This window comes from Pangasianodon hypophthalmus, chromosome 7 (assembly GCF_027358585.1).
Source record: "Pangasianodon hypophthalmus isolate fPanHyp1 chromosome 7, fPanHyp1.pri, whole genome shotgun sequence".
In the NCBI taxonomy this organism is placed as follows: domain Eukaryota; kingdom Metazoa; phylum Chordata; class Actinopteri; order Siluriformes; family Pangasiidae; genus Pangasianodon; species Pangasianodon hypophthalmus.
Genome location: NC_069716.1, coordinates 17,300,261 through 17,325,751, shown reverse-complemented (window position 1 = coordinate 17,325,751; position 25,491 = coordinate 17,300,261). Strand labels below are relative to the sequence as shown.

Sequence of the window (25,491 nt, the reverse complement as noted above, 5' to 3'; positions counted from 1 at the left end):
TAGCTTTCTAAAGGGTTTCTACCTGAAAACTTTAAAGGAATGAACCAAAGATTTACATAACTTTAGATAAGTTTAGAGCCCTAGATTTAACCTTTTTCTGAGGAGTTTGCAGTGAGCCTACTGTGATCTGGACTCATTAAGTCTCCTTAATTAACTGAGCTGCCCGTTGCCAAGCAGTAAATGTTCCTCCTAACCAAGTGGGATCCCTCCTTAGACTTAAAGCTGTTAACAGAGTTGCCACATTGCAAGGTTCTCCACCTACATAGTTATTCAATGGAATAATAAGTACACAGTAGATCAATGTATTTAAATATAATTTAGTTATGTTTTGTTTATAAAGAATTGGGAAACTAATAATGAAATCTTTCATCCCTGTCTGCTGAAGTACCAGGGATTTTGCTTTTTGCAAACCAAAGGACTCTGACTACTAAACTAAACTATTCATCTGTTTCCTGTACTAAACCATTCATTTGCTTGCTGTGACTTAAACTGTTATGTCTATACCAGTGTTGCTGTTGAAGAGATTCCACAAAGTAAGAAAAATAAAACACTCCAATGGCATGGAGTTAGTAAGTGAACCATGAAAACAAAAGAATGTGGGTCAAATATAGACCATAATACAAATCAATTCAACATAGGGGTCTATAGCCAGAATGATTATGGTATTATCATATTTATTACAGTAATAAGTCCAGAACATAAAGTACAACATTGACAGCATGGTATGACAACTACACAAATAATGTGACTATTTAGTGATCATTTTGGGGGCAGAAGAAGATATAGACTTGTAGATGTAGGACTGAGTGGTTACTGAAGAATAGTAATGGCACACAATGCCCAGAAAGAAGTTTGCAGAGCTGCATATATTATTTGTACACTAAACTGCTACATATATCTGAAAAACAAAAAGAGGGGGAGGATGCATGGGCCATCAGCAAGGGCTGTGGCAAATCTAATCAGTGGAATGAATTTGTGCTAAGAGGCAAAAAATAGAAAGAAAACACATTCTCAATTAAAGAGGCAATCTTGAAAATGAGCATGGATGACAAGAGAGGTATGAGAAAGGCCGAAAGTAAAGGCTATATGGATTGTACAGCAGATTTTGAAATTGTAGTGCAGCTCCTTTTTAATTGATATTCATACACAATATAGTAAAACCATATGTGGTATGGCTGTGTCTGCAATTATATTACCTGTCTGGAAGACCAGCATCACTTGTGAAGTAGTAGTTGTATAGTTTGTTTTGGTTTCTTACGAGATAGCTTGGCACTGCTCTTCCAGCAAACTTGGGGAGATGTTCTGCTAATTATGCCAGTATCTCCAACTCAATCCCTCCTCATCCTCAATGGATATGTCGTCCGTACTTCACACCTCTGCCACTTTTTATTTGCTAGCCCTTCTCCCCCTCCCTGCTCTAAATGTAACTGTAATTTAGAAAGTATGAGGCCCCACATAGACTGATAAGCGAAGAGCTGAACTAGTCTGGTAGCTCATGAGGGGGTTGACCGAAACCATCTCCAAGTCCAGAACATACTCTTTGGGTCCAGTCACAGCACGGGCTAGCACCAGCATGGCACTGATATTGTTGATTTGCTAAGGGAGAAAACAACACATTTGGCTTAGAAGTCTGCAGTATTGGGAAATTAGCATAGTGTAATGCATATTCCAGTGATCATAATGTACTTGTGAAAGCTGCACAAGAGATTAACACCACTACATATACCTGAAACAATGGAAACATGCATGGACAAAGATAATGTAACTATATGGCACATGCTCTACATTTTTCTGTGCACACTTACGGCTGCAGAAATCTAAATAAAAAGGCTAAGCAATAGTACTGTGCAGTGTCCCCCTGCTCCTTAGGCTATTAAAAGCTATAAACAGAAAATCTGGCACCAAAATAGAACTGCATTGTCCTCAAACTTTGGCACTTCTCCACTGCTAACATCAGTGCCCCCCTCCCCCTCCTTTCCTTTCCTCACTCCCTTCCTCCCAGGGCCATGTTCTCAAATATTAACTGCTCACATTTTGGCTTCAGTAGTTTAAATCCCAGAAATAGACAGATTGCAGGCTATTATCCAAAATAATTGTATAAATCAATTCTTTCAACTATTAATTAAATAATTCAAAAGCCAAGAACGGGTAGGATAGCTTTCCGTAACCTCGGAGGTTTTAAATCAATAAACGTGAAGAAGTTGCATCTCACTCTTATGTAGAAGTCTCCATTGTCATCTCCAGAGCGGATACGGAAGGTGTTGTAGGCTCCAGGGTAGACACTTGTGGCCTGGATCTGGAAGATGTCAGAGGGGACGGACCGTTCTGAGGTGATGCTCATATAACGGTGCACAATGGAGAAGGGCAAGTCTCGACAGCCAGATTTAGAGACAGGACACACACAGCGACTAGACAGACAGGGTTACAGTATAATAATGGTTTAACAATATTGGATATAGCAGATACATGACTTAAAAGGAGCACAGTTTTGTTTTTTGTTTTTTAAAACAAATGAATGAAATGTGGAGCTGACATGATTCAGTGATAGCTACAACACAGTCTTTTTCACACCTTCATTTGTCCAGAAGTAAACCAATTGATATTGTGTTATTCTTTTCATCTGCTGGTTCAGTAGAGAAATTTGAGCCTTAAGAGTATCAAACTACACCTTTGTATTCTCCACAGATCAGACAAATATTTAAATCTTGGGTGCTCTCCATTAACATCCAGATATTTCTTCAGAACATAAACCTTCTACATCACTTATTATCAATGTCAGGTTTGGAAGGCTGTAGAGTGTATTGATTTATGCTTTAAGGCAATCCAGAGATATGGAAAAACTCATAGTGCAGCTTCAGAAACCAAAAGTTATGTCTGCAGTAAATACAACTGACACAAAGAGAACAAAGTTCCTATTTTAATGATGGAGGAAATAAGTGAGTACATGGACCAGCTAGGCTAAAACCACTTCACTCACTTGTTTGATACTTGAACATAGGGCTCCTGACAACGGTTCGTGTCATAGCACTGATGACCGCCATGAATGTTCACACACGTCTGGCTATCAGTGCACTGGTGTGCTCCTGTCTCACACTCATTTATATCTACATTAAGACACACATACAGATCAAAAATGGAATCAAATACAATACGAATATAACAGTCAAAATGAGAAAATAACGGAAGGCTGAATGAGGTCAGAGAATGAAGTAGAAGATGAGAGACAGATGCTGACCTTGGCAGAGGCGAGTCCCGAGGAGCTGGTAGCCTTCGGGGCAGACACATGAGAATTTGCCAGGCTCATTTATACACTGGTGCTGACAAAGGTAACTAGAGAAACTGCACTCATCTATGTCTGTAAAGAATACAGAAGACAGTAGGAAGTGGGCTAAGAAGTAACAAAATGAAAAGTAGACAGTAATATGCTGTTTAGGTTACACATAAAATCTATGTATTTGCTGCATTGTGTATGTCTCACCTTTGCAGGTGAATCCATCTGGCCCCAGCTCGTAACCCTGCTCACAGCGGCAAAGGAAAGTGCCATAAGTGTTATAACACCTCTGACTACAGGGGGCGCCCATGTTGCACTCATCCACGTCTGAGACCACAAATCATGACACAGCAGACACAAATTATAAGTATGCTTTACAGAGCACATTTCAAGGAAAAAGTGCAGTCATTATGTATTCAGAAAGTGCCAATGTGGAACTTCATTTATTCCTTGATTTTTGGTTTGTTTTTTTTTAAAGATTGACATCAGCGACAAAAATAACTTTTCCAGTGCCTCATGTAGTCTACACGCCACATGTTTTTAAATGCTAAATTATTAGATAGAGTTTGTATTTAAATTCACAATGATTGGTGTGAGGTTATACAAGGTAATGGACACAGGAATGTCAGGTTTATTTTTTCGATGCACCAAATCTAACGTAAGATTTGCCCTGTACTTTGGAATACCACAGTAATTGTTCCCTTATGTGGCCACAGTGTCACTTATTCACCTAATTCGAGGTGTTGTGGCAGTTTGTTTTGACTTTGGCCCCCATTCAGAGGAGCTGAGGTGTAGGATGATATTGTACAACAGCATGTGGGCCTGGTTTTCCAAATTACTGTGTGTGCACAGTTTGAGCGTGTGTGGAGGATGGCCTATGACTCAGGGCACAGCATTGTTGGCTATGCGCGGGGGTGGCAGTGTGTGGGCACACTCACCAATGCAGGAGCGATTGTTGCCTGCCAGCTGGAAGCCAGGCTCGCACTGGCAGGAGAAAGAGCCGGGCACGTTAACGCAGCGGTGCTGGCAGTACCGGTACCGACACTCATCAATGTCTGACAAAAGTGAAGGGGAAAAGTTCAGGTGAACTTCACATTCAGCTCAAACCTTTATTCTTCATTAGCAGCTTCATCAACACAATCACACTCAGTTGAAGGGCAGTGCTCTATATCCCAGTGACACTGGTTCTCCAAATTAGAGAGGGTGAAAAACATTTAAAAGTGCACTGGCTGAAAATCACAAACGAGCTTCTCAGCTTGTTACTCCTTAAGCATCATTGGCTCACATTTACTCACATTTTGTGGACGTATACACATGAATACTAATATAATACGTGCTCTTGTGAAATATGACCCTCTATGGCAGAAGTATGTATTCTAAGTACATTCAGTGAAATGGCTATGTGCTGATTCTGTTTATGCCTCTTTAAAAGTGTAGCTGCTTTTTACCGATGCACTCTGTTCCCACTTTGCGGTATCCATTCGGGCACTGGCAAGTGAACGAGCCCTCTGTATTGATGCAATCCTGACTGGGCTGGCAGTCATGTTCATCCCGTTCACACTCATCCACATCTGTGAGGGTATCAAAACAATTCACTGTGTAGGTTATATGAGCCACATTTGAGTTCACCTTTATTCCTTTCATATTTGCTGCTGCACTGGTATTTTGTTACTGCAGCAGAGAGGCCGCTTACTGATTTATGACTAACAGCTTGAAGGAATAAAGAAATGCTAACTGTGTGACTTTATGCTGAGTGCTGAGTAATACAACTGTGGGGTGAATTAATGAGGGTTTGACTGCTGATAGCAGCTGGGAAATAACTTAGCCCTCCAAATCCCCTCTACCTCCTGCAGACTACCCCCTGCCAAGTCGTGCAAAACTCCCAGACAACCTCTTCCTTACATACCACCTGTTTCTGAATTACTAGCTGAATTGTCCTGGAACCCGTAACCCACAATACACACTCTCCGACACATACAGTATAAGACCCTAACACTATGTGTAATTTCTTGTATCAATTACATGTAAACAACATCAGAGTGCAATTATGAAAAATTCTGCCTTCACAATATACACATTCACACTGTCATTCACTCCTGCCACCTGTTCACTAACACCCACACTGCTCTCCCCTCCCCAAACACACACATTTCCAAACACACTCACCCACGCAGCTGTCTCCATGAGCCTCGTAGCCGCTGGGACAGGGGTTGTAGGGCTCGCTTGAGGTGTTGCCCACACCAGCAGGGATTTGGTTGGGTGGATCAGGGGCAGGGATTACTGAGGCAGAGCGCGGGAGACACAAGTAGCCACCATAATGATTGAAGCACTTCATCTCACCCTTACATGCCTCTGGGATAGTTTCACATTCATTTATGTCTAGGGGAAAGGGAACATGTGCAGAGAGTTGGAACTTCACTTTTTATAACAGAATTCTTTTTTATGTTAATACAGTTAAAATAAAGACATAAAGTATAATATATGCCCTATGATCAGGACACATGGAGATGTTTTACCTTTGCAGTGTTGAGTTTGTGGATCCCAGTGATAGCCATCTGTGCATTCCTGAAGTTTCAGCAAAGAATAAGAGGCATGAATGCAAATGCTTGTAGACATATGCTTATCAAATGAACAGAGAAGAGAAAAAGAAAAAGAGTGGGAAACAGTTCCCCCCCTCCTTACCGTGTAGGTGTCACTTTCTGTGGGTGGCTGTGAAATAGCTTGGTGGAGGAGCACAGAAACGCACACGCACAAAAATGAAACACACACAGACCACATCTTCACACAGAGACACTTTCACCTGCCTCTTTGGAGCTCAGAGAAAAAGTACAACTAGCGTGTCAAACACAGACACACACTGGCACACGCTGCAGGGTCTCGGGTAAGGGTGAGAACACCGGCTTTAACCCGAGGTTTGAAATCACACTGCGGAATCTGCAGGACACAGGGAAAAAGAGAGGGCAAGAGAACTGAATAAGTACCTTAAAGTCTGAAAATTCTGACATTCAAAATTTGTTTCTGATGTGTTCATTTGTCACAGATTTAATTGCATTATGTGATTTTATTTTAATTTGTATCTCAATTAATTTTTTGTACAGATTGGACTGTTTAATTATTGCCACAGATTTTACAGGTACTTTAAATGATAATTTACATCTAAATTGGCCTTCATCACAAGGTCACCATGTACAGTATGTGGCAACCTGATGGCTCCCTCTGGTGGCTGAACTGAAATTGCATACAATTAGTTACGCCTTTATTACAATCGCATGCCATCAGTGCCTTTTACATGCAGTACATACCCACACTTATTAACATTTGACCAAACTGTAAGTCTAACAGCTTGCCTTTCATACTCTCAGCCATTTTTAGCTAGAACATGTTATGGAATCAAAAGAGAGAAAAAAAACAGCCTGAAAGAGCTCATTTAGAGTTTTAAACTTCAATTACTGTTCTTGGTAGGAGAGAGGGCTGAGATTTCTAAGTAAATCTGTCAGCTTGAATAAGTCCTGTCTTTCAGGTCTCTTGCCTGGAGAATAAATAGAAAAGCAGCCAAATGCAGTACTTATAAAACATTTCTGTTTCTGGACTGTGTAGTGTAGTGCAGTTAGCTGGTTTGTGCCAGAGAGAAAATAGCATGGGAAAAGATCATAACCACTGTCTTCCTGATACATGAAAACACTCACTCACACAAACATTCAAATACACAGTGTAAAGAAGCTTGTCTTGACTCCAAAACATGAATGTCTTTGTCAGACCTTGTGGTCACAGTGTGGAAGGCTTTGGCCTGTGCACTGGTATAGTCAAGTTGACTCAAAGTGATAAACAGCTAGCCACAGGGCACCATGCACACGCAAGCACATATTCTGATTTTGTTACATCAGCCTCCAAATGAGATTGCTTTGCTTTGGCCCAAACCACACCGTGTTGTTTGTCATGATTTAAAGTATACACAAGGAAACCTCAAACAAATCCTATTAAAGAATGAATGAACCAGCAAATATGATTTGTGACAGAATTACATTTTACTCTGTCCCTCTGACAGACTGCTATTTCTCAAGTCGTGATTACAATGTGCCTACAATAAAAGATCTCCGTATAATTCACATATTTGCACACTGTTTAAGCACAGCCAATGTTAATACTATGTTTCAAAGGCCAAATATTCCTTCTAATGCACACCTGTATGTGGTAGATGGACCAGTTTATGAGCTATCACGTTTGCACCCTGTGACACAAACTCCTATGGAAAGTCATACAAGACTTCTTTTAAAATATCCTTTATATATTTTTTTTAATCATTAGTTCCATTCCTCCATTTTTTTTAACTGGCGTGGCTGTTCCCATACACCAGTTGCCAGCCTTATTCACCCAGCTGCTGCTAGGTATGCATTTGCTCTCTCTCTAATACACACACACACAGCCTCTACAGCAAGCATATAGTTTGTGAAAGCCCAGAATCAGCCATGGTAGCAACCCAAGGGCAGGGCAGGACCGTGTCGGACACTGGTCTGAGTATGTTTGGTGGTAAGGGCAATTTAGACTACCCTGGCGCGCCAAGCGTCCATCGGTTTTCTGGAATGCCACTGGTGAGGATGTGGGCACAGCTCTCCACTCGGGTCAGCCGGACTGTGGCAGAGTTTTCCCAGAGTATCACATCCTCAGGAAAGCCCCTTGAAGTTCACTGGAGAGGGCAAGTAGGCATACCTGGGATGGCCCTTTTCAAGACATAATTCATACCTTATGTTCTCAGTGAGGAGATATTAATGTTATTTTAGTTCATTAGTTTATTTGATTTAGTTTAGTTTAAAATTTAAATGGTGTACCTGGTGCATAACAGCAAATAACTGTAAATTTATGCATATAGAGTAAGCTTCTAGGACTAAGTACTAAGTTCCTCTTCAATAACCTGCACCAATCTGGACGGATCTTAAAAACCTGCTTTCACTGGTACACATTTGAGGATCACACATGTATAGAGACAAAGGATTTCTTTCTACATCTCTCTACCTTTTGCAAACACAATCACTTTATCCGGTCCTGTGATGTACAGTAACTGTATTCTGTTGTGTTCTGCCTATGAAGCAGACATTCTGTCGTGTTGCTCGAAACAGTCTCACTGTGGACGTGCTGGACATGGGCAAATGGTGAAATGACTGACTGGATCACCACTGACCAGTGTAAACCGCAGTAGTGTGTTTATGCCTTTTCAGCACTTAGCAATATGTGTGCAGTCTGCCATGACGTTTAATATAAATATATGACTCTGGCCAAGGAGACGTGTTACTTGGTTCTCAGGTAATATTGTAAATTGCTTATATTGCATTGTAATGCACAAGCATATTAGATTAGTTTATAAGTGAAGCACAAGGGCTTTTTTATAAATAATGAAAATGCAGAGCACAAACATTTACAGTGTCTGCAGTGACACTGAGGCCCAGGGCACAACATGTTTCTCTTCCTTCGAATAAATGCTCAAGTCAGCACCAAGCCATATAAAATAATGCAGGCAAATGTCAGTAGTTACCAAAAATATATAAATAAAGATCATGAAGCTCTTTGCAGTATAGAAGTAGCTTGTGTTAGTATAGTAGGCTACTGTTCTCAGCTGTGACGTCAAGTGGGCATTTAATTGTGTGTGTGTGTTTTCTCTTCTTGTTATGGCACCTGTGTTTCTTCAGGGGGCCAAAATGTTTTTGTAGGCACAAATGTTCACACCACTAAGTACCTCAGGGATTTTTTTTGTATGCCCAAAACTTCAGAGAACCCAAGAGTTGTCTGTTTAATACAATGAGACTAAAAGTGCACTGAAACAAAAAACAGACACACACACACACACACACACACACACACAAGTTGCTCTCATATATTAAATCCACTCTTAGAAGCCAAAGCCAGTGCACCCCACTTGTCTGAATGGGGATCAGACAAGAAGTGACATTTAGACTAGTTGTGAAATAGTAGCTGGAAAATGGTTTGGAAAGTTTTGCAATACTACGTACGTGACGCATGATGCGTTAACAACATGCTGATGGTTGGGTAACAGACACTAAAGGAATAATCACTACTGTCTGATGCATCTCTAGGGACTAGCTGAAGATATATAAATGGCATTGCATGAAGGTTGCATGGTGATTATATTTTGTGCTGCTTAATTTTTTGTGGCTGAACAAAAGTAGCACAAGGCACTCAAGCCTGATAATCAGAAGAGCAAGTATGACATACCAAGATCTTTAAAGAGCCTGGGAATGATTAAAAACTGTCGCTTTCACCCTCTCTTTCTTACACACACTCATACATTCTCTTCCTGTCTCATTGTCTGCTTGCTCTCTCCTCCTCATGGCCTTCACTTCATTTTGATGACCACATCAGCATTTTTGCATCTGCACTGATATCACTTTATCATATAACCATATATTCAGAATGGAACAGCATCATTTTATTCTCCTTACTTTTCAGATACGTATTTCATTTAAAATATAATGCATGCATACTTACAGGACACTTTTATTTTTTCGAGATCTTTCTTCTGGTTGTGGCCTTGGATTCCGCTTTTAGAGTGTGTCTCTGGCTCTTCCTCTACACTCCTCTTCTCTTCCGGCCTCTTTTGCTCTCTGTTGCTCCTCTCTGGCCCTTCGTCTTCTTCTACTGCCTTGTTCTGCCTCTTCAGTGTGAGAGTGAGGGAGTGTGGAGACAGACAGCTGGAGTGTGAGCGTGTTCACAAAAAAAAAAAAAAAAAAAAAAAAAGAGGGACAGCCCATTCTGACCCCCCCCCCTCTAGGCCCCCTGTACAGCCATCCTCCGCCCCCCAGACACCCCCGCCTCACCCCCCAGGATGAAAATTCCTGGTCTGCGGCCCAAATTCCAAAATACCAAATCTGTCCGATTTGCCGGGAGAACAACAGTGCATAGATTCACACAGTCACACACATGCACATTAGGGCTGTAACGCACCTGGTTTCATTTAAACTCACCCCCCACAGCTTGCGACTTTCTCTCCATTTTTCCCCCTCCCACCTCAATTCAACCTTCATCTCACCCATCTTTTTCACTCCACTCCACTGCTCACTCGCTCCCTTTCATACTCCAGATATTTATAGCATGGGAGAGAGGCTGGTGGAATGTGGTCAAAAATTAGCAAGAGGAGAGAGAGAGAGAGCAAGAGAGAGAGACAAAGAGGCGGAGGAATAGACTTTTGCACGTCTGCACACGTCTGCTTGGAAACATCCATTTTTTTTATTCTGTCCAAATATTTAAACTGGAGGTCCTTACTGATGATATAAAGAAAGAAATGTTTAAATGTCATGCAGTTTACAGCGACACAGATTACACCTTTACTTCATTAATACTATTATAGGCATATAGCCTGCTTTCTCACTCACTCAGCCTCCTCTTTTAGAGTAGTAACACAAAACCTAGTTAGTTTTATGACACATGTATTTTATATTTAATAATATTGGTATTAAAAGAGCAGATCCATTTGGGAAAGTAGAAATATTGATTTATTGGCCTCTGCCTGGGGTCTGTGACAACACTGAACACCCACACACCATGTATACCCCCCTAAAAGCTTGACAAATTGTGCCCCCCTACTGTTAGTCCACCCTCTCAAAAGGCCTCACATGACACCCATCTCACACACCAGGCTTCGACATCTCACACTTATTGGTTCAACTGTTCAAATGACACACCACTTGGTTTAGAATTCAATCTTCCTATCCAGTATGAGTCAATATTATTCTAATTATTCTAATGGTAGAATTTTAGAATAATTTGACAGTGTTATTCATTAAACTTAATGCTAGCAGTTAGGACCATTTAAACAGAGGACACAGTGTAAGGAGGACCAATAGAATACTCTGTTTATTTACAAGTCATCCTGGAATCGACAGTGGCCAATGGGTGAAGAAACGAACAGAGGATAAAGGGAAGGGGGAAGTGGGAGGAGGGAGTCCAGGAGATGGCCAGCTGTTGGAGATATTTGGGTAAGGATTAGAGGAGGAAAATGATGAACATGGGGATTTAAAGAAAGACGGGGTCAGACTGCGAGCTGGGTTGGGATGAGTCCAAAGCAGTTTTTATTAAGGGTGAAGAGGAGAGAAAGAAACAACAAAGAACTGTTATTCTTCATTCGTGATACATTCTGAGGATGCAGCTTTTAATAACTCCCATATATCTAGTCCAGACATTCTGGTGCCTGAGAATGAGAAAAAGAGAAAGAGTGAGCGGCGTAAAAATGCCACGGAGAAGCTATATTATGGTAAACCAAATAGCATTTGACTCATTTATGTATTTGCAACTGTACAACCACACAAGAAATCTTGTATGAGAAGTTCCTAATTCACAAGGTTTGGGGTGAATGTGTCATCGCTTAGTATACTGGTAGGCGTCATGTAAACACAAATACACATTCCACAGTGGTCGAAGTGTATAAATGACTAGGCCGGAAAGAAGGTAACTACAGTATATTCACTTCAAATCAATACGAGACACAGTGACCTCCACTGGTAGAACACTGTACGGTACCGTGCAAAACTACTGCATTTATCAGTATACAAGTGCATTTAGATTTTCAACCATTTTTCAAAAAAATTTAATATTACAGAGATCGTGTTAATGTTGAAGGAAGTAACTTATTAAGTAAAAGGCCACTCAGATCAAACCATCATCAAGACTGATTGGGACCTGCAGAGAGAGAAGCAAGTGAGAACCAAACTGAGCAGAAGAACAACAAATGTTCTCCAAAACACTTGGAACAACCTACCATCTCATTTCCTTCCTTTTAAAACTGCACAGCAGAGATTTTGTTTTTAATGTTTACTCAACCTATAGTCATATCTATAATTTTCAAATAATTTCATTTCTGTATTTTTCAAAGTGTCATTGCATTACAGAATTTCTTTTGATGTACCCATGACCTTTGCACAGTACTGTATTTCACCAGAAAGAAAAGTAGAGAAAAATGTTAGACCTGTATATGAGGAGAAATGTCACTCACACAACAATGCACTTACTTGAAACTGTCTAGTATGTGTGCCGAGTTTGTGTAGTGGGTGAGGTAGAGGTTGACGTCTGTAGATGTCCATTTTTCTGACCTGCAAGGCTCAATAAACTGTGAAGAGCACATGAGCAAGGTCTCACATCAACATCAAGAAACCTTCACATTTCCAGAAACTTTTCTAAAGATATGAATATTACCTTTTCTACAAGATCAATGAAGAAATCGCGAACATCTTTTGTGTTGGTTAATTTGGCAGCAATGTTCACAAGGCCTCTGGAGAGGTTCTAGAGGAGATATTTTCCAAATAAAACCCTTAAAGTCTCTTTACCCTTCAAATATAACAGCAGACTACTAAGAGTTTATCCTAAGAAATCTACTTCACTGACATATTGTTTAAGCATGTAATAGATGCAGTACAGGATAATATGATCATCATAAGCATTCTCGTACCTTAAAATTGGCTTCCATCTCATTGAAGACTTTGGTTTTTCCTCGCAGAGCTACACATACTAGACTAAGCAGACAAAAAATTGCCTTCATTACAATGCAAGATGCTGACATTTACACATAAATTCCATTAATCTCCATCCACCTCCCTCACTTAGACTCATGCTTGGCTGCAATCCAATACCTTTTGTGTTGGTCCAAAAGATCCTTGTCAGTGATTAACATTTTGAGATCTTTGAGATCTTGAAGGAACTCTTTGTCTAGATCCACATCCATGTCCTCCACCATGTTGTCTTAGAGCAGAAGTTGAATGAGAAGAGGAAGATTACAGCAACAGCAATAGTTTTAAGGGTACTAGCTATAAATAATCATAGGCATAAGCCTTCAAATAAACTAAAATCCAACAAATCATTTACCAATTTTTTAGAAATATGAGTAAAGAGTAACTTTAAGCTTGATTGAAATTCTCATACCCACAGCTCCAACTGTCCAATTGTTGATGAGCTGCCCAGCACAGAAGGCAAAGTCCTGAAAAGTGAGATACTGTAGTTTCTTCTTCCCTGTTTCAAAACGATTATTGGCAAAGAACACAATGGCTGCATAATCCCTGTAAAAAGCATTGGCAGCAGTGTCCAGAGAAAATAAGGGAGGGGAATGAAAGGGAAGAATCAGCAGCTCTGCCAAGGTACAACTGAATTTGTTTAATACATTACTGTAGCTATAAATTCATCCATAACAACCCTAAAATATTTCAACAATGACTTTTTTCTCTTTTTTTCCTTATTTTTTTTCCTCAGATGACCACTAACACTGTTTTGAGTGCTGGTACTGCTCAGACTGTTCATGTGAAGTAACTTTAAAGTTAGGCTTGAGTTAATTGTTTTTAGAAAAACACCCATATGATTGCATAACTGGTGAAAGTGTTACTATTGTGATATCTGTACATGAGCAAAACCAGGGTGAGCAGCTGTACTATCTATGAGTTGACAGAAGGTATGTGCAATACACAAGTCACATTTAACTTAAACCTTGGTAATCAGGAATGAACATAAAATTTTAGCAAATGGTCCAAGAGTTAGAAGCAGATAATCAAAGGCAGATATCCCTTCAGCCATGAACATGAGCAACTGTACTTCTCTCTCACCTCGCCAGCTGGTCAGGGAGCAGGAAGTGCTGCTTTATGTTTTCCACCAGGGGGCCTTTGAGTTCTTCCACCACTTTGAACACTCTCTTGAAGTTGTCAAACTACAAGACAAACGATTCGTACAGTACCACCAAACCCTTTTCCAAGTTTACTCAGAAGACTACAAGCTGCTTTACTGTTCTACCCACCTGTCGCCTGCAGCTCTTCAGCATAATACCAGTTTTGGCACTAACATCATCGAGGTCTTTTTTCGTCCCTTTGGAGAGTTTCTTTCCAAGGACCTCACGAGCAAAGGTATCATCAAATGCATAATATCTGTTCAGTCATCAAAGACAAGAACTGTCAGGAAATGTTTACTGAAATCAATAAATAGACAATTTGTCAAATTAAGCGTATAACACTGCACACCTTTCAATCAGCATGGCTTGTCGATCTGGTGGTATCTGGAAGAGAAGCTGGTTAGCTAGTTTAGCTGGATTTTGCAGAAGCCTCTCACACATCTGGAAGGTTCGGAACTGGTCCATGGTGTCACTCAGGAGGACGTCAGCACTCGCCTCACATTCTTCCATCACACCTCCCTCTATCCTCACCTTCACTGCATCATTCACTACAGGAGACATATCATTCTGTTTATGTCAATTTCACATCACTTACAATGCATGCACAATTATTAGGTAAGTCAGGATTATGATCTGATCATTATTTCTATGCATATTATCCAACTCTTAACCATATAAACCTGAATGCTAACTGGGTATCATTATTTTCAGGTGATGTTTAATTTAATGAGGGAGGGTGTGGCTTAAAGTGATTACCACCCTATATAAGTTGTGCATAATTATTATCAGACAGCTTCTCTACCTCAGGAAACCTGAGACTGAGAAGTAAAAAATTTAAAATGCCTGTCAGGGGGATGCAGTACACTGCAGACTGCAAAATTATTGAGGCATGACCACCAGACAATCAAACACTTTGCTCTGAATACTCAACATGGTCGCAAAAAACGTGTGGAGAAGAATAAAACGTGAGGTTACCAGGAACCGGTTAGCCTCCGGTGCCACCATATTTCAGAACTGCAGCTTCCAGGAGTGTCTAGAAGTACTTGGTGTCAAGTGCTCAGAGACATGGCTAAGGTAAGGAAGGCTGAAACACAACCACAACTGAATAAGACTCGCAAGCTGAAACGTCATGACTGGGCCAAGAAATACCTGAAGACGGATTTCTCAAAGTTTTCATGGACAGATGAAATGAGAGCGACTCTTGATGGACCGGATGTGTGGGCCCGTGGGTGGATCACTAATAAGCACAGAGTAGCAGGTCGAGCGAGGCACCAGCAAGGTGGAGGAGGGAGTTCAGCTGTGGGCTTGTATCATTAATGATGAGCTAGTTGGACCTTTCGGGATGAAGATGGACTGAAAATCAACTCCCTCACCTACTGCTAGTTACTAGAAGGCACTTTCTTCAAGCAGTGGTACAGGAAGAAGTCAGCAATATTCAGGAAGGCCATGAGCTTTATACAGGTATGCGATGGAGCATTGTCATCAAGGTCACCACTGCCTGGGTAGCCCTTAAAAGGCATCAAAGATGACAGAATGATGACCTGGCCCCTTTCCTCACCTGACTTAAATCCTATTGAGAACGTCTGGGCCATTCTCAAGCGTGAGATTTACAGTGAGGGAAGACAGTTCACCTCTGTAAACAGCATTTGGGAGGTGTGGTGGCTGCGTCAGCTAAAATGGATCATGAACAGATCAAGAAACTGACAGATTCATTGGATGGAAGGCTCATGGCGGTTATTGAAAAGACAGGTAGCTATATTCATCACTGAATAGTTTTGAAGGGTCAAAATTGTTTTTTTTTTATGTTATGTTAAGACTGATGAATGTAAAAAAATTAAAAAATAAAAGTAAGTAGAAAAAAATTTTGAAATTTAGTTGCCTAATAATTGTGCACACTAATAACTTCCCCTGAGAAAGACAAATCTCATTTTTTTTCTTTGTTAAACATTCTATTTTAAAGTGAAATAAACACCAGGATCAACTGAGACCACTGTATTGGTTCAACAATAAAATTAATCTGAGAAATACCATTTACCTAATAATTATGCACTCAGTGTAGATTTACGGATCATCAGGAATAAACTGATGGTCAATCATTTGAAACTATTTGCAACCTGTGAAATTACTTGGAGTGTACTGATCTGATACAGAATGCTGGTATCAGGAACTGTACCGGATCCATCATTGCTGTTACATAGCCTATTTTATGCAGTGAAAGCATGTTATGTTATGTTATATTGAGGGAACAAAGATCTTGTACACAAACAGAGAACATAGACTGTCTTAAAGCATGTTGGCACACCTGTGATGTTTCACACAAGCTGGTGACAGAAGTTTGCAGGGGGGCAGCTTGACATCAGATGATTACAGGATTAGATGAGCACCAAGTATCAACCAAGAAACAAAATTCTAATATCTTTTGAGTCAAAAATTACTCTATTACTCTACAAATTACTCTAGTTTTATTCTTTTTTGTCAGTATTGGTCAGTAATATGTGTTCTTTTTCTCTAAGCAGTGAGTTTAGCTACCTGTGTATCCATTGAGCCATAACTGGTACACCTCCTTGTCCATGATGGTAGTGTTTCCCACAAACACGTCCAGCTCCACTGACATCTTGATCTGCAAACTGTATGGATTCAGCTAGCATAAAAGAAATGCGTTACATTTCCAAAACAGACATAAAAATGATCGTGTGGCGAGAGTTTAATGATTATATTTTGAACTGTACACTCACCTGCTACTGTGTGTGTTTGTTACTGGGAAATGTAGCGTTAGCTAGCTAGTCCTGTGAACACTACACTGAAGCTGTCATTAGCCCGCAGCTGCTAGCTAACTAGCTCCAGAAAATGTTGGAAGAGCAGCATAAGCCTGAACACTGATAACACATATTAAGCACAAGCGCTCAAAATAAACTACCGAACAGTGTAACTGAATTCATCAACTCAGCTCGATACGAACTGACCATCTTAGAAAAACTCAACAACAAACCACTTTTTTCAGCAGCAAACCACTTCCGGGTCAGCGAGTTCCCTTGTGTGAGGAGTCCAGGCAGCGAAAAATGGCTGGTGTGCAAATCATAGTTTTCTTATAGTATCTTATATTTTAAGATATTTAAGATAATAAAATATAAGATAATATAATAATAATTTATTATCTATATATTTTACCTTATATTTTCCCACATATACACAGCCAGCAATGCTACCCACTCTAAATATATACGTATATATATTTAATATATAATATAATAAATATTTAATTACACACTTATTTGACACTTTTTAGGGATACCTAGAGGTGGCATTGCATGGGGTTCCTGAGACTATGATGGAAATGACACATTAAGTTATATTTTAATAATATATATTTTACAAATAAAAAAATTAAATTAATCAAAACCATTTATACTGTAGCATTTTATTGTAATCTCATAAATAAAAAATGATAATAGAGTTAATAGTTCGTAGAATCCATCCATTCATCCTGTGTACCACTTATCCTACACAGGGTTGCAGGGGAGCCCTGAGCCTATCCCTGGGGACTCCGGGCACAGGGCGAGGAACACTATTGCATTGCACACACATTCACACACTATGGACAATTTAGATATGCCAATCAGCCTACATGTCTTTGGACTGGGAGAGGAAACCGGAGTGCCTGGAGGAAACCCCCAAACCATGGAGAGAGCATGCAGGCTCCTCACACACAGGGTGGAGGCGAGATTCAAGCCCCCAACCCCAGGGGTGCGAGGCAAGTGTGCTAACCACTAAGCCACCATAACCCCCCAGTTCTTAGCATGTGAGAGTTAAATGTAAATTACAGTGTTAGCTGATTCTTAACGCCTAAAAGCGTCTTCATCTTTAGAACTCCTTAACATCATTTAAATTGGACAGACACTTCAGTAAATGGAGCATAAGTTAGACAATTAAAGCTCCAAAGGGGAACAGGTTCTGCAAATATAGCAAGGAATATTTCAAATTTGGATTTACATGCACAGACAGTGAAAGGCCAAACCCTTTCTCAAGTGTGTGATATGTTTGAAGCAGCTTTCTAAAGAAAATATAAAGCCAGAAGTGATTTGGAAGCAAAATCTGGCTATAAAACCAAACAGATTAAAATAGCAACAATAACTGTAAAAGAGTAAAACAAATTTTTTTCAACAAGCCAAAGATTCACTTAATGTTAGCCTGCTTGCATCTCTGAGGTACTTGAGGCAAGTAATTAGGTTGAAGAGGTTCAGCTGACAAAAAAGGTCAGTTTTGCCAGTGTTCCTGGGACAGAATCCAGATCCACCGTGACCCTGACCAGGATACAAAGGTTACTGAGAGTGAGTGAGTCTATATGTGTACAATTACTGACTGTCACTGCTGACTAAACATTATTTGGTGAACAGTTCCCAGCACTGCAATGACACTAACGTGGTAGAGGCATGAACATGTGTGTGACACTGGTACAAATGTATTAGGCACAGTTGCAGTGCTTGGTGTTTTAAATATCTAAATAAATGAGTATCATTGTTGGGATAAGAAAAGTCCACCAAATAATTCTGTCAACCGTAAGCTATCCTGTAATCAGAAACTGACCTCTGAAAAAGGGCTAGAGAATAATTAACACTCATTGTTCGTGGAAAATGCGCTGTTGTATCTAAATGTACACCTTAAGTAGGTGTGTGTAATAAAGTGAAAATATGTATTGCTTACAAACCACAGGCGTTGGCTTATAACAGTGCAACACACACTATCTTGTCACTAACATGTCTTATTGCTCTTTGGAAAATGGTCCGCCCCCCAAATAATACCCGCTCGTCTGTGGTCTGGCGGTGTATTATCATTATCGTTAATGGACAGGGTAGATATTAGCTGACAGATTCTACAAATTGCACCTATGTGGCATATGTACCTAATAAAATGGTTGATGAGTGTACTCTCTACTGCATATTGTTGAGATGAGTTAGACATGTAGTATTCGGACCTCAGACATAGTACGGACTTATACGCTTCTCAACATTTATGTGGGATTTGCACATAGGTGGAGTTTTCAAAAAGCAGAGGTGTGTCTCATTTAGGCACGGTCTGTGACTAAACCCCAAATACCACAGACAGAGATCTCAGTGAGAAGAGCACAAGCCCTAACTCGCTAGCATCACAAGGCTTTTCTCACAAAAGGGCTGTGCATGGAATCCATGCCCCATCAGAGATAGATAGTCACCACGGATGACTGTGTCACTGGCTGACAGCAGTGTTGGTGCCACAGGGGCACAGGAGGCAGATGGAGCATCAGTGTGAGAGTAGAACACATCAACTAGTTTAGAACTAATTGTGGTCTATCTAACCGTTAAATTCTTATTACCGATTCTGATCACCACATCCTGGTCTGTTCTGACAAATTCCGCAGGTAGCCCAGCCCACAGTTAGCCTCACTGAGAGCCACAATGGTGCAGCGGATTCGCTGTTGAGACAGCACATAAATGAGGAGAATGGTATCTGCACCCAGAAGTGGTGTCCCAGATCTGCGAAAAGTTTGGCACCATGCAAGTGGACCTCTTCACCAATGCCAAATCAACTCATTCTCTGACTGTCATTCTCCCGGACAGAACTGAGCAGTCTGCTAGGTGGCTCGCAACTAGCCTCACTCTCTTCTATATGCATTTTGTAAATTCTTCCCACATTGCACAGAATTCAGCAGTCAGTTCAGAGTCCTGTTTGTCACACCAATGTCTCAGTTATAAGCTCACCACGAACGTGTTGATAGCTAGATTACTCCAGGGTTTTTGCTCAAAGTCATTTCACACATGGCTATATTACGACAGTATTTATATCAAATTGTATGTCATGCAGTCACTGTGCAACGTTGTTTAAGGTCTCAGCATGTGTGCACACGCACAAGAAGGTATTCAAGTGATTCTCAATACCCCTGGCAGTTATCCAGTGTTCACTGAACCACAGTTACATATGTAATGTTTGCATGTCTTTTGTTCAGAACATGTACAAAATGTTCTAGGACAGAGTGAAAATGATTTAGACCATAGTGAAGAGTGGAGTAATAATGCAGGAAGTGAGGAAGAGTCAGTTGTCAGCTTTTGCACAGGCCATTTCCCTCATGAACATTTAACTGCCTCCAGGGACCTTCTTAGTGCAAGGTTTCAGTGTGGATATTATCTTATGTGCAACTGTAAATTCACTCCTATTTATTATATTACCTGTATATACCCCTACCTTCTGGACATTGCATTATCCCTTGCATAGCTGTACATAGAATCTGTTCAGCTTTATTGTGTCTTAAATCTTATTATTATGTGTCTTGCATTATTATGTTTGTGTATGTACTGGAAGCTTCACTTACCAAGTCAAATTCCTTGTGTGAGTGAGCACGCTTGACAATAAAGCTCTTTCTGATTCTGATTCTGATTGTAGCAGATGCACAGGCACCAGAGACAGTTATGTGCTTGGATTAATGTTCAGATGATGTGTAAAGTCCTAATTCAAATTAAAGTATAAATCTGTCATATTTCACTGTCAGCATTCTAAAAAGTAGAAGATCAGTTTAAAAATAGAAATTCGATTCAACAAAAGAAAAAAATGTAAAAAGTATGGTTGCAAAGAGTAGATGTTACATTTGAAATACTTCAAATCTTCAGTATCAAAAAAATACTGCATTGTTGCAATATGCACCAACCTACAGTACAAACTACCCCAGTCAATAATAATAATAATAATAATAATAATAATAATGATAATAATAATAATAATATATTAAAAAAAGTTATAAAATGCTATATAGTCTTAGGCACCCTATTTTTTTAGTACAAACTTTGTTATAGATTTGTATTTTATGACTTCTACATTATTGATTCAGTACAAATACATTTTAGATTTCCAAAACAAGTTTTCCAGCACAAAATTAAATGTTACAGAAAAATGTTTGTATGTCAGTAAAGAAAGCAGCATATTACATAAGAGACACTTTTCAGACAAAAAAACATAATGAAGGCTGCTGGGTTTTGCTGCAAAAATAAGAAGCAAGTGTGACAGTCAAAGTCTCCAGAAGAACTGTGTCTGCTTCTGCAAGATGCTCAGTAACACTTACAGCTCATTTCCTTATAAAACTGCACACACTGTACCTGAGACTACTATTTTTTTAAAGCGAAGGATCGTCACACCAAATATTGACTTCGTTTCATTTGTTACTGTTTACTGATCTTTGTAGTATTTTTTGTAATGTAGAAACATTTAAATTCATTATTTTTGAAGGCATCTTTGCTCTACAGCATTTCTTTGCATGAGCCTAAGACTTTTGCACAGTACTGTATATATATATACATTCATATATATATATATATATATATATATATATATATATATATATATATATATATATATATATATATATATATATTTTTTTTTTTTTTTTCCATGAGAGTATCATGATGTTTGCAATACTGGGTTAATATAGGATACATATTAAAACATATTTTAATTATTTTATATTAAATTCAAATGAATAAAAAAAATTCCAAATCCGTCTCATGCTCCCAATTCTCAGTCAACAAGTCAGTCAAAATGAGCACAAGAGTGAAAATGGTGGGCTGCATGACACCCCTCACCCCCACCGGTATCCCCAGCCTGTCTGCACTCAGCCTCAGGCTACAGCCCTCTTTTCATCCCGGTTAACACCCCACATTGTTATAGATCCACAGTAACAATGGTGCTGGAGAGGAGGGCGGAAGGATATGACCACATACCATGGATTAATGTACAGTGCAGTACTGCAACTCTTTCCGTCAGTGTGTGTGTGTGTGTGTGTGTGTGTGCTTTGTCCAGGCTCATTCTTGTAGAACATGTGGAAGGGAAAGAGGAAAAGAAGGGCATGTGACTATCATATGGGTTGAATAGGGATTGTGAACAAACACTGAGTCCCTTTATGATCCCCAGATGATCATATTTTCATTAATTTCTAATGCAGACATTAAGATTATGCATTCAGTGAGAAGAGAATGGGAATTTCGTGGAATTATGATGTCATGCGGCGGGGTTGCCTACAATACACATTCTTACGGTAAAGGAAGAGCAAAGGGAAGGAAGGGAAGGGAGAAGAGTGGGGGGAGGGAGAGAGAGAGGGAGAGGGAGAGAGAGAGAGAGAGAGAGGAGTGGGTTGACATCAGCAGCCTCCAGAATCATGCTTGCCAAGTGGAGAAAGGGAAGCTCATCCCTGAAGAAACACCCAGAATTTTTCATATTGCAGGCCTAACTGGAGAATATAATACACTTGTACTGGAAATTATTAAGCAGCTTTATTGCCAGAGGCTTCGGATTATCAGATTTTTTTTTATTATTATTGCTGGGAAATCGGAAGCTCGAGCTCGGCGAGGCTGCCCTACATTTTATACTCTATTTTCTCTATGCGTGTTTTTTATGTTTACAGTAAACTGTCTCGTGGAGAGATCTTCAGGCGGATGTTTGCTTCATCCATAAAGGCATAAAAAACATTCTGGACAGAAAATTTGCCGACAGAAATCCGGGAATGAGGTGAAGAGCCGAGGCGCAGAGAAAAGGCAGAGTGGCGGACATTGTGAAGCCGAAAACAGCCGCACACAGAAGATGCACAATTAATCCAAACAGAGTCTTTTACATCTCGATACTCAGGACCGTATCGGCACAGTATGTAACACTGTTTCCATGGTCTTAGCATCCTGTTGTTTACAGCAATCAAAACGACGTTAATATCGTCCCCAAGCCGTCCAATTGTAAAGAAACAGGGCGGGTGATTTGCCCCGACTTGTGTTCAGGTAATATTTACCTATAGATCAGTGTAACATGTAAAGATGTTCCACTGTGATTTTGTGCACTAATGTAATCAAGCGATTGCAGGACCTGGAGGAAAAACCACAGCGTTACTTTAAGGCCTGGAAACGAGGTGTGCTTAAAGACAAACACGCTATAAGACATTAGGATACACGTGCCTCTTAAATATGATCAGATCAACTCAATGGCATTGAGTTCCCAGCTAAACTCCTGTGTTTTCCCATAATATGCAACATACTGTTTGGGATCACTGACTGCACCCTTTTTATATCTGGACAATCAAATCTGCAGGTCTACTTCTTTCAGGATACCAAAGTAAAAGTTTGGGCGAGATGGGGAGTGATGGTGAAATCCTAAGCCATGACTTGGCGAAGGTGTCTGATGAGGACTTGCTGGCTTGCTCTAAAGAAGAGCTGGTGAGTCGACTGCGGAGAGAGGAGTCAGAGAAGATGTCGGCGCTCATTCAGCGTGGGCGCCTAATCAAGGAGGTGAACAAGCAACTTCAGGGACATCTGCTTGAAATCAGGGAGCTCAAAGCCATCAACCAGCGGCTGCAGGAGGAGAACCAGGAATTGCGTGACTTGTGCTGCTTCCTAGACGATGACAGGCTGAAGGTGAAGAAGCTGGCACGAGAATGGCAGCTATTTGGCCACCATGCCGCCAAAGTGATGCGGGATGACCTGGGCGGCTACCTGAAGAAGCTCTCTGACCTGGAGCGTCTGCAGGATGGTCTGGTCAAGGAGAATCTGGACTTGAAGGAGCTGTGTCTAGTGCTTGAGGAGGAGTGTGTGAGCAGGAGTGATTCCAGCCCTGGGGGATCGACTGAGCTCAACCTGCCATGTATGGTGGCCCGGGACCTCGGGGATGGAAGCTCGAGCACTGGGAGCGTAGGCAGCCCTGACCAGCTCCACCTGGTGTGCTCACCTGATGACTGAGCGAGAGTTAAGAGAAAGAGAGAGGATAATAGCCATTATCCCTTTATTCCTCTCAGAGAATGACAGAGAAGGGCCTGAACGAAGTTATGTGGGCCAACCCAAAGGAGCAAAGAAGTTTACGATTTTAGTTGTCATCAAACATCTCAGCTGCTTATGCTAGACAAATAGATAGGCCACATTAGTCTTTTCTTTGCTTTTCCCTTTAGACTGTTGTTAATCCCCCCCCCCCCCCAGTGTAGATAGACGTTATTAATGTGAATGATATTACTTTGCTTTAGAAAGCAAGCATGATTGCAATAGTTCTAAGCTTTACTTTAGCTCTGTCATATTGTGTTTATTAAATTTTTTGAAAAGAAAGTAGTACAAGGTCACTGGGATTTCCCCCCACTAATCTCTTACAAAAGTGGTTGTATATAGACACCAACTGATCAACTGGCTATTTACCACCTGTTTTTACTGCACTGAAATGAATTTTAAGGGGGTCTCATGTTTTAATGATGCACTAAACAGGGCTGAAACAAATCTCAAATGATTCATGTTTTTAAACTGCATAGAGCCATAAAATGACCTCTTTGAGGTCATGCACAACAGCACTGAATCTTTTTCAAGGGTCTCTCAAGACCTCTGATTTAAAATGAATGGATTGCCAGTTATTTGGCTGTATGAAATGTGCACTGAAACCGCACATTCAGAATTAGTACACTTTCTCACGATTATGATGTACTAAAGTTGCTCTAGTAAGATATGTTACACTAAACCATCTTGTTGACTACTACACTGGACACCAGATAATTTTTTTGCATTGATAAATTTTATTACGTAATTACTCAGTGTACCATTTTTTGTGTTTTTGATTGTTGATTTTATGGGATTTTACATAGCTACACGCTATGTTCACACACTGTCAACTGCACTGGGTACAATGGTGTTTGTGAATTTGTAATATTGTATAATTACTTTAATTATGTTCTTTAGCTTTTACCTATATATTTTGATTTAGATGTACATCAGTATTACTTTAATGTCTTTTTTTCCCCTGTTTATATCATAAGAATCTGATTTTGTGTTTTTGGCTGTAATCTTTGGGCCATGGTTGTTGTCAGTAGGAGAGCTTTAAATACACTTGATTGAGCTTGACTGAGAGACCCGAATGTGAAATAATTTTTCTTCTGTGCTGGGAGCCACCTATACAAGCAAACTGCATACAGAGTGAAAGTTTTATTGATTTGCTTATAAAAATTGTTTGGTCATGTTGGAGGCCAAAAAGACTGAAGTATGAAGCATGTTATATTTTTGGCTTTCCATTTTCCCTACTGGAGTATACAGCGGGTCCTTGAGAGCATGTACTTACTGGTTCATTCAGCACAAACCCTCTCTTCACTATCTCAATCATACGTGCACCAAGCTTTGAGTAAGTGCCGCTCTTTAGATTCAAGAGCAAACAGAAGACTCTGTGTTCAAATCAGGGTCACCACGTTTATTCAGTTTGCCCTGGCTACTTGCAAATATTGCTCTTGTCACCATCATTCTTGTGCATTCTATGTAACCCTTGTTTCCATCATTTCCTGGGTTATTTATTTCCGATTTCAAGTCATTTGTCTCTAACTCAAACTGTGCAAAGAGTCAAGGTTATCCTTCACTGAAGGGAAATTAAGGACGGGTCTTTTCTCAGATACCTTATTGGTAGCGTCACAGATATGAGGCAGAACACAGAGGGCAGAACTGTCATGCCAACCAAGGAAAAATGCATACAGACATAGTTTTTATGCATACAATTTTACTGTAGACCTGTGATTGACTGGGGTCAGCTGCCTTGTGCCTGGTGATACCAG

General features: G+C 40.2%; 3 protein-coding genes across 4 annotated transcripts; 1 reads left to right on the top strand and 2 right to left on the bottom strand.

Moving 5' to 3' along the window:
* Positions 1-657: 657 nt before the first annotated feature.
* On the bottom strand, positions 658-9,991 carry efemp2a (EGF containing fibulin extracellular matrix protein 2a). The gene is made up of 11 exons (XM_026917332.3): positions 9,770-9,991; positions 5,954-6,205; positions 5,788-5,836; positions 5,438-5,650; positions 4,720-4,842; positions 4,210-4,326; positions 3,479-3,598; positions 3,236-3,355; positions 2,978-3,104; positions 2,213-2,408; positions 658-1,596 (listed from the first exon to the last, which is right to left on the bottom strand). Exons 2-11 carry the CDS (start codon positions 6,047-6,049, stop codon positions 1,435-1,437), a joined length of 1,323 nt encoding a protein of 440 aa, XP_026773133.2. The 5' UTR covers positions 6,050-6,205; positions 9,770-9,991; the 3' UTR covers positions 658-1,434.
* A 1,117-nt stretch (positions 9,992-11,108) lies between these two features.
* On the bottom strand, positions 11,109-16,952 carry fibpa (fibroblast growth factor (acidic) intracellular binding protein a). Of its 2 annotated transcripts, none has more exons than XM_026918538.3 (11): positions 16,658-16,952; positions 16,452-16,549; positions 14,272-14,470; positions 14,052-14,178; positions 13,864-13,964; positions 13,193-13,326; positions 12,904-13,012; positions 12,723-12,786; positions 12,470-12,556; positions 12,286-12,383; positions 11,109-11,468 (listed from the first exon to the last, which is right to left on the bottom strand). In XM_026918538.3, the coding sequence occupies exons 2-11, from the start codon at positions 16,534-16,536 to the stop codon at positions 11,399-11,401; spliced, it is 1,074 nt and encodes a 357-aa protein (XP_026774339.1). In that variant the 5' UTR covers positions 16,537-16,549; positions 16,658-16,952; the 3' UTR covers positions 11,109-11,398. The 2 variants fall into 2 exon arrangements, with proteins under 2 accessions (XP_026774339.1, XP_026774338.1); XM_026918537.3 differs by having other exon boundaries at positions 16,452-16,563; positions 16,658-16,951.
* Positions 16,953-22,040: 5,088 nt separating this feature from the next.
* On the top strand, positions 22,041-24,802 carry ccdc85b (coiled-coil domain containing 85B). The gene has a single exon (XM_026917554.3). It carries the CDS (start codon positions 23,057-23,059, stop codon positions 23,657-23,659), a length of 603 nt encoding a protein of 200 aa, XP_026773355.1. The 5' UTR covers positions 22,041-23,056; the 3' UTR covers positions 23,660-24,802.
* Positions 24,803-25,491: the final 689 nt, after the last annotated feature.

Excerpts from the sequence above, each read along its gene's own strand:
- efemp2a (XM_026917332.3), bottom strand. The coding sequence starts at position 6,049 with ATGTGGTCTGTGTGTGTTTCATTTTTGTGCGTGTGCGTTTCTGTGCTC. Across the intron at positions 5,837-5,953 it reads CAGAAAGTGACACCTACACG|GAATGCACAGATGGCTATCA; the intron begins GTAAGGAGGGGG and ends CTGAAACTTCAG. Across the intron at positions 2,409-2,977 it reads TATGTTCAAGTATCAAACAA|TCGCTGTGTGTGTCCTGTCT; the intron begins GTGAGTGAAGTG and ends CTGTCTGTCTAG.
- ccdc85b (XM_026917554.3), top strand. The coding sequence starts at position 23,057 with ATGGGGAGTGATGGTGAAATCCTAAGCCATGACTTGGCGAAGGTGTCT.
- fibpa (XM_026918538.3), bottom strand. The coding sequence starts at position 16,536 with ATGTCAGTGGAGCTGGACGTGTTTGTGGGAAACACTACCATCATGGAC. Across the intron at positions 12,557-12,722 it reads AGATGGAAGCCAATTTTAAG|AACCTCTCCAGAGGCCTTGT; the intron begins GTACGAGAATGC and ends TATCTCCTCTAG. Across the intron at positions 11,469-12,285 it reads CACATACTAGACAGTTTCAA|GCACCAGAATGTCTGGACTA; the intron begins GTAAGTGCATTG and ends TCTCATTCTCAG.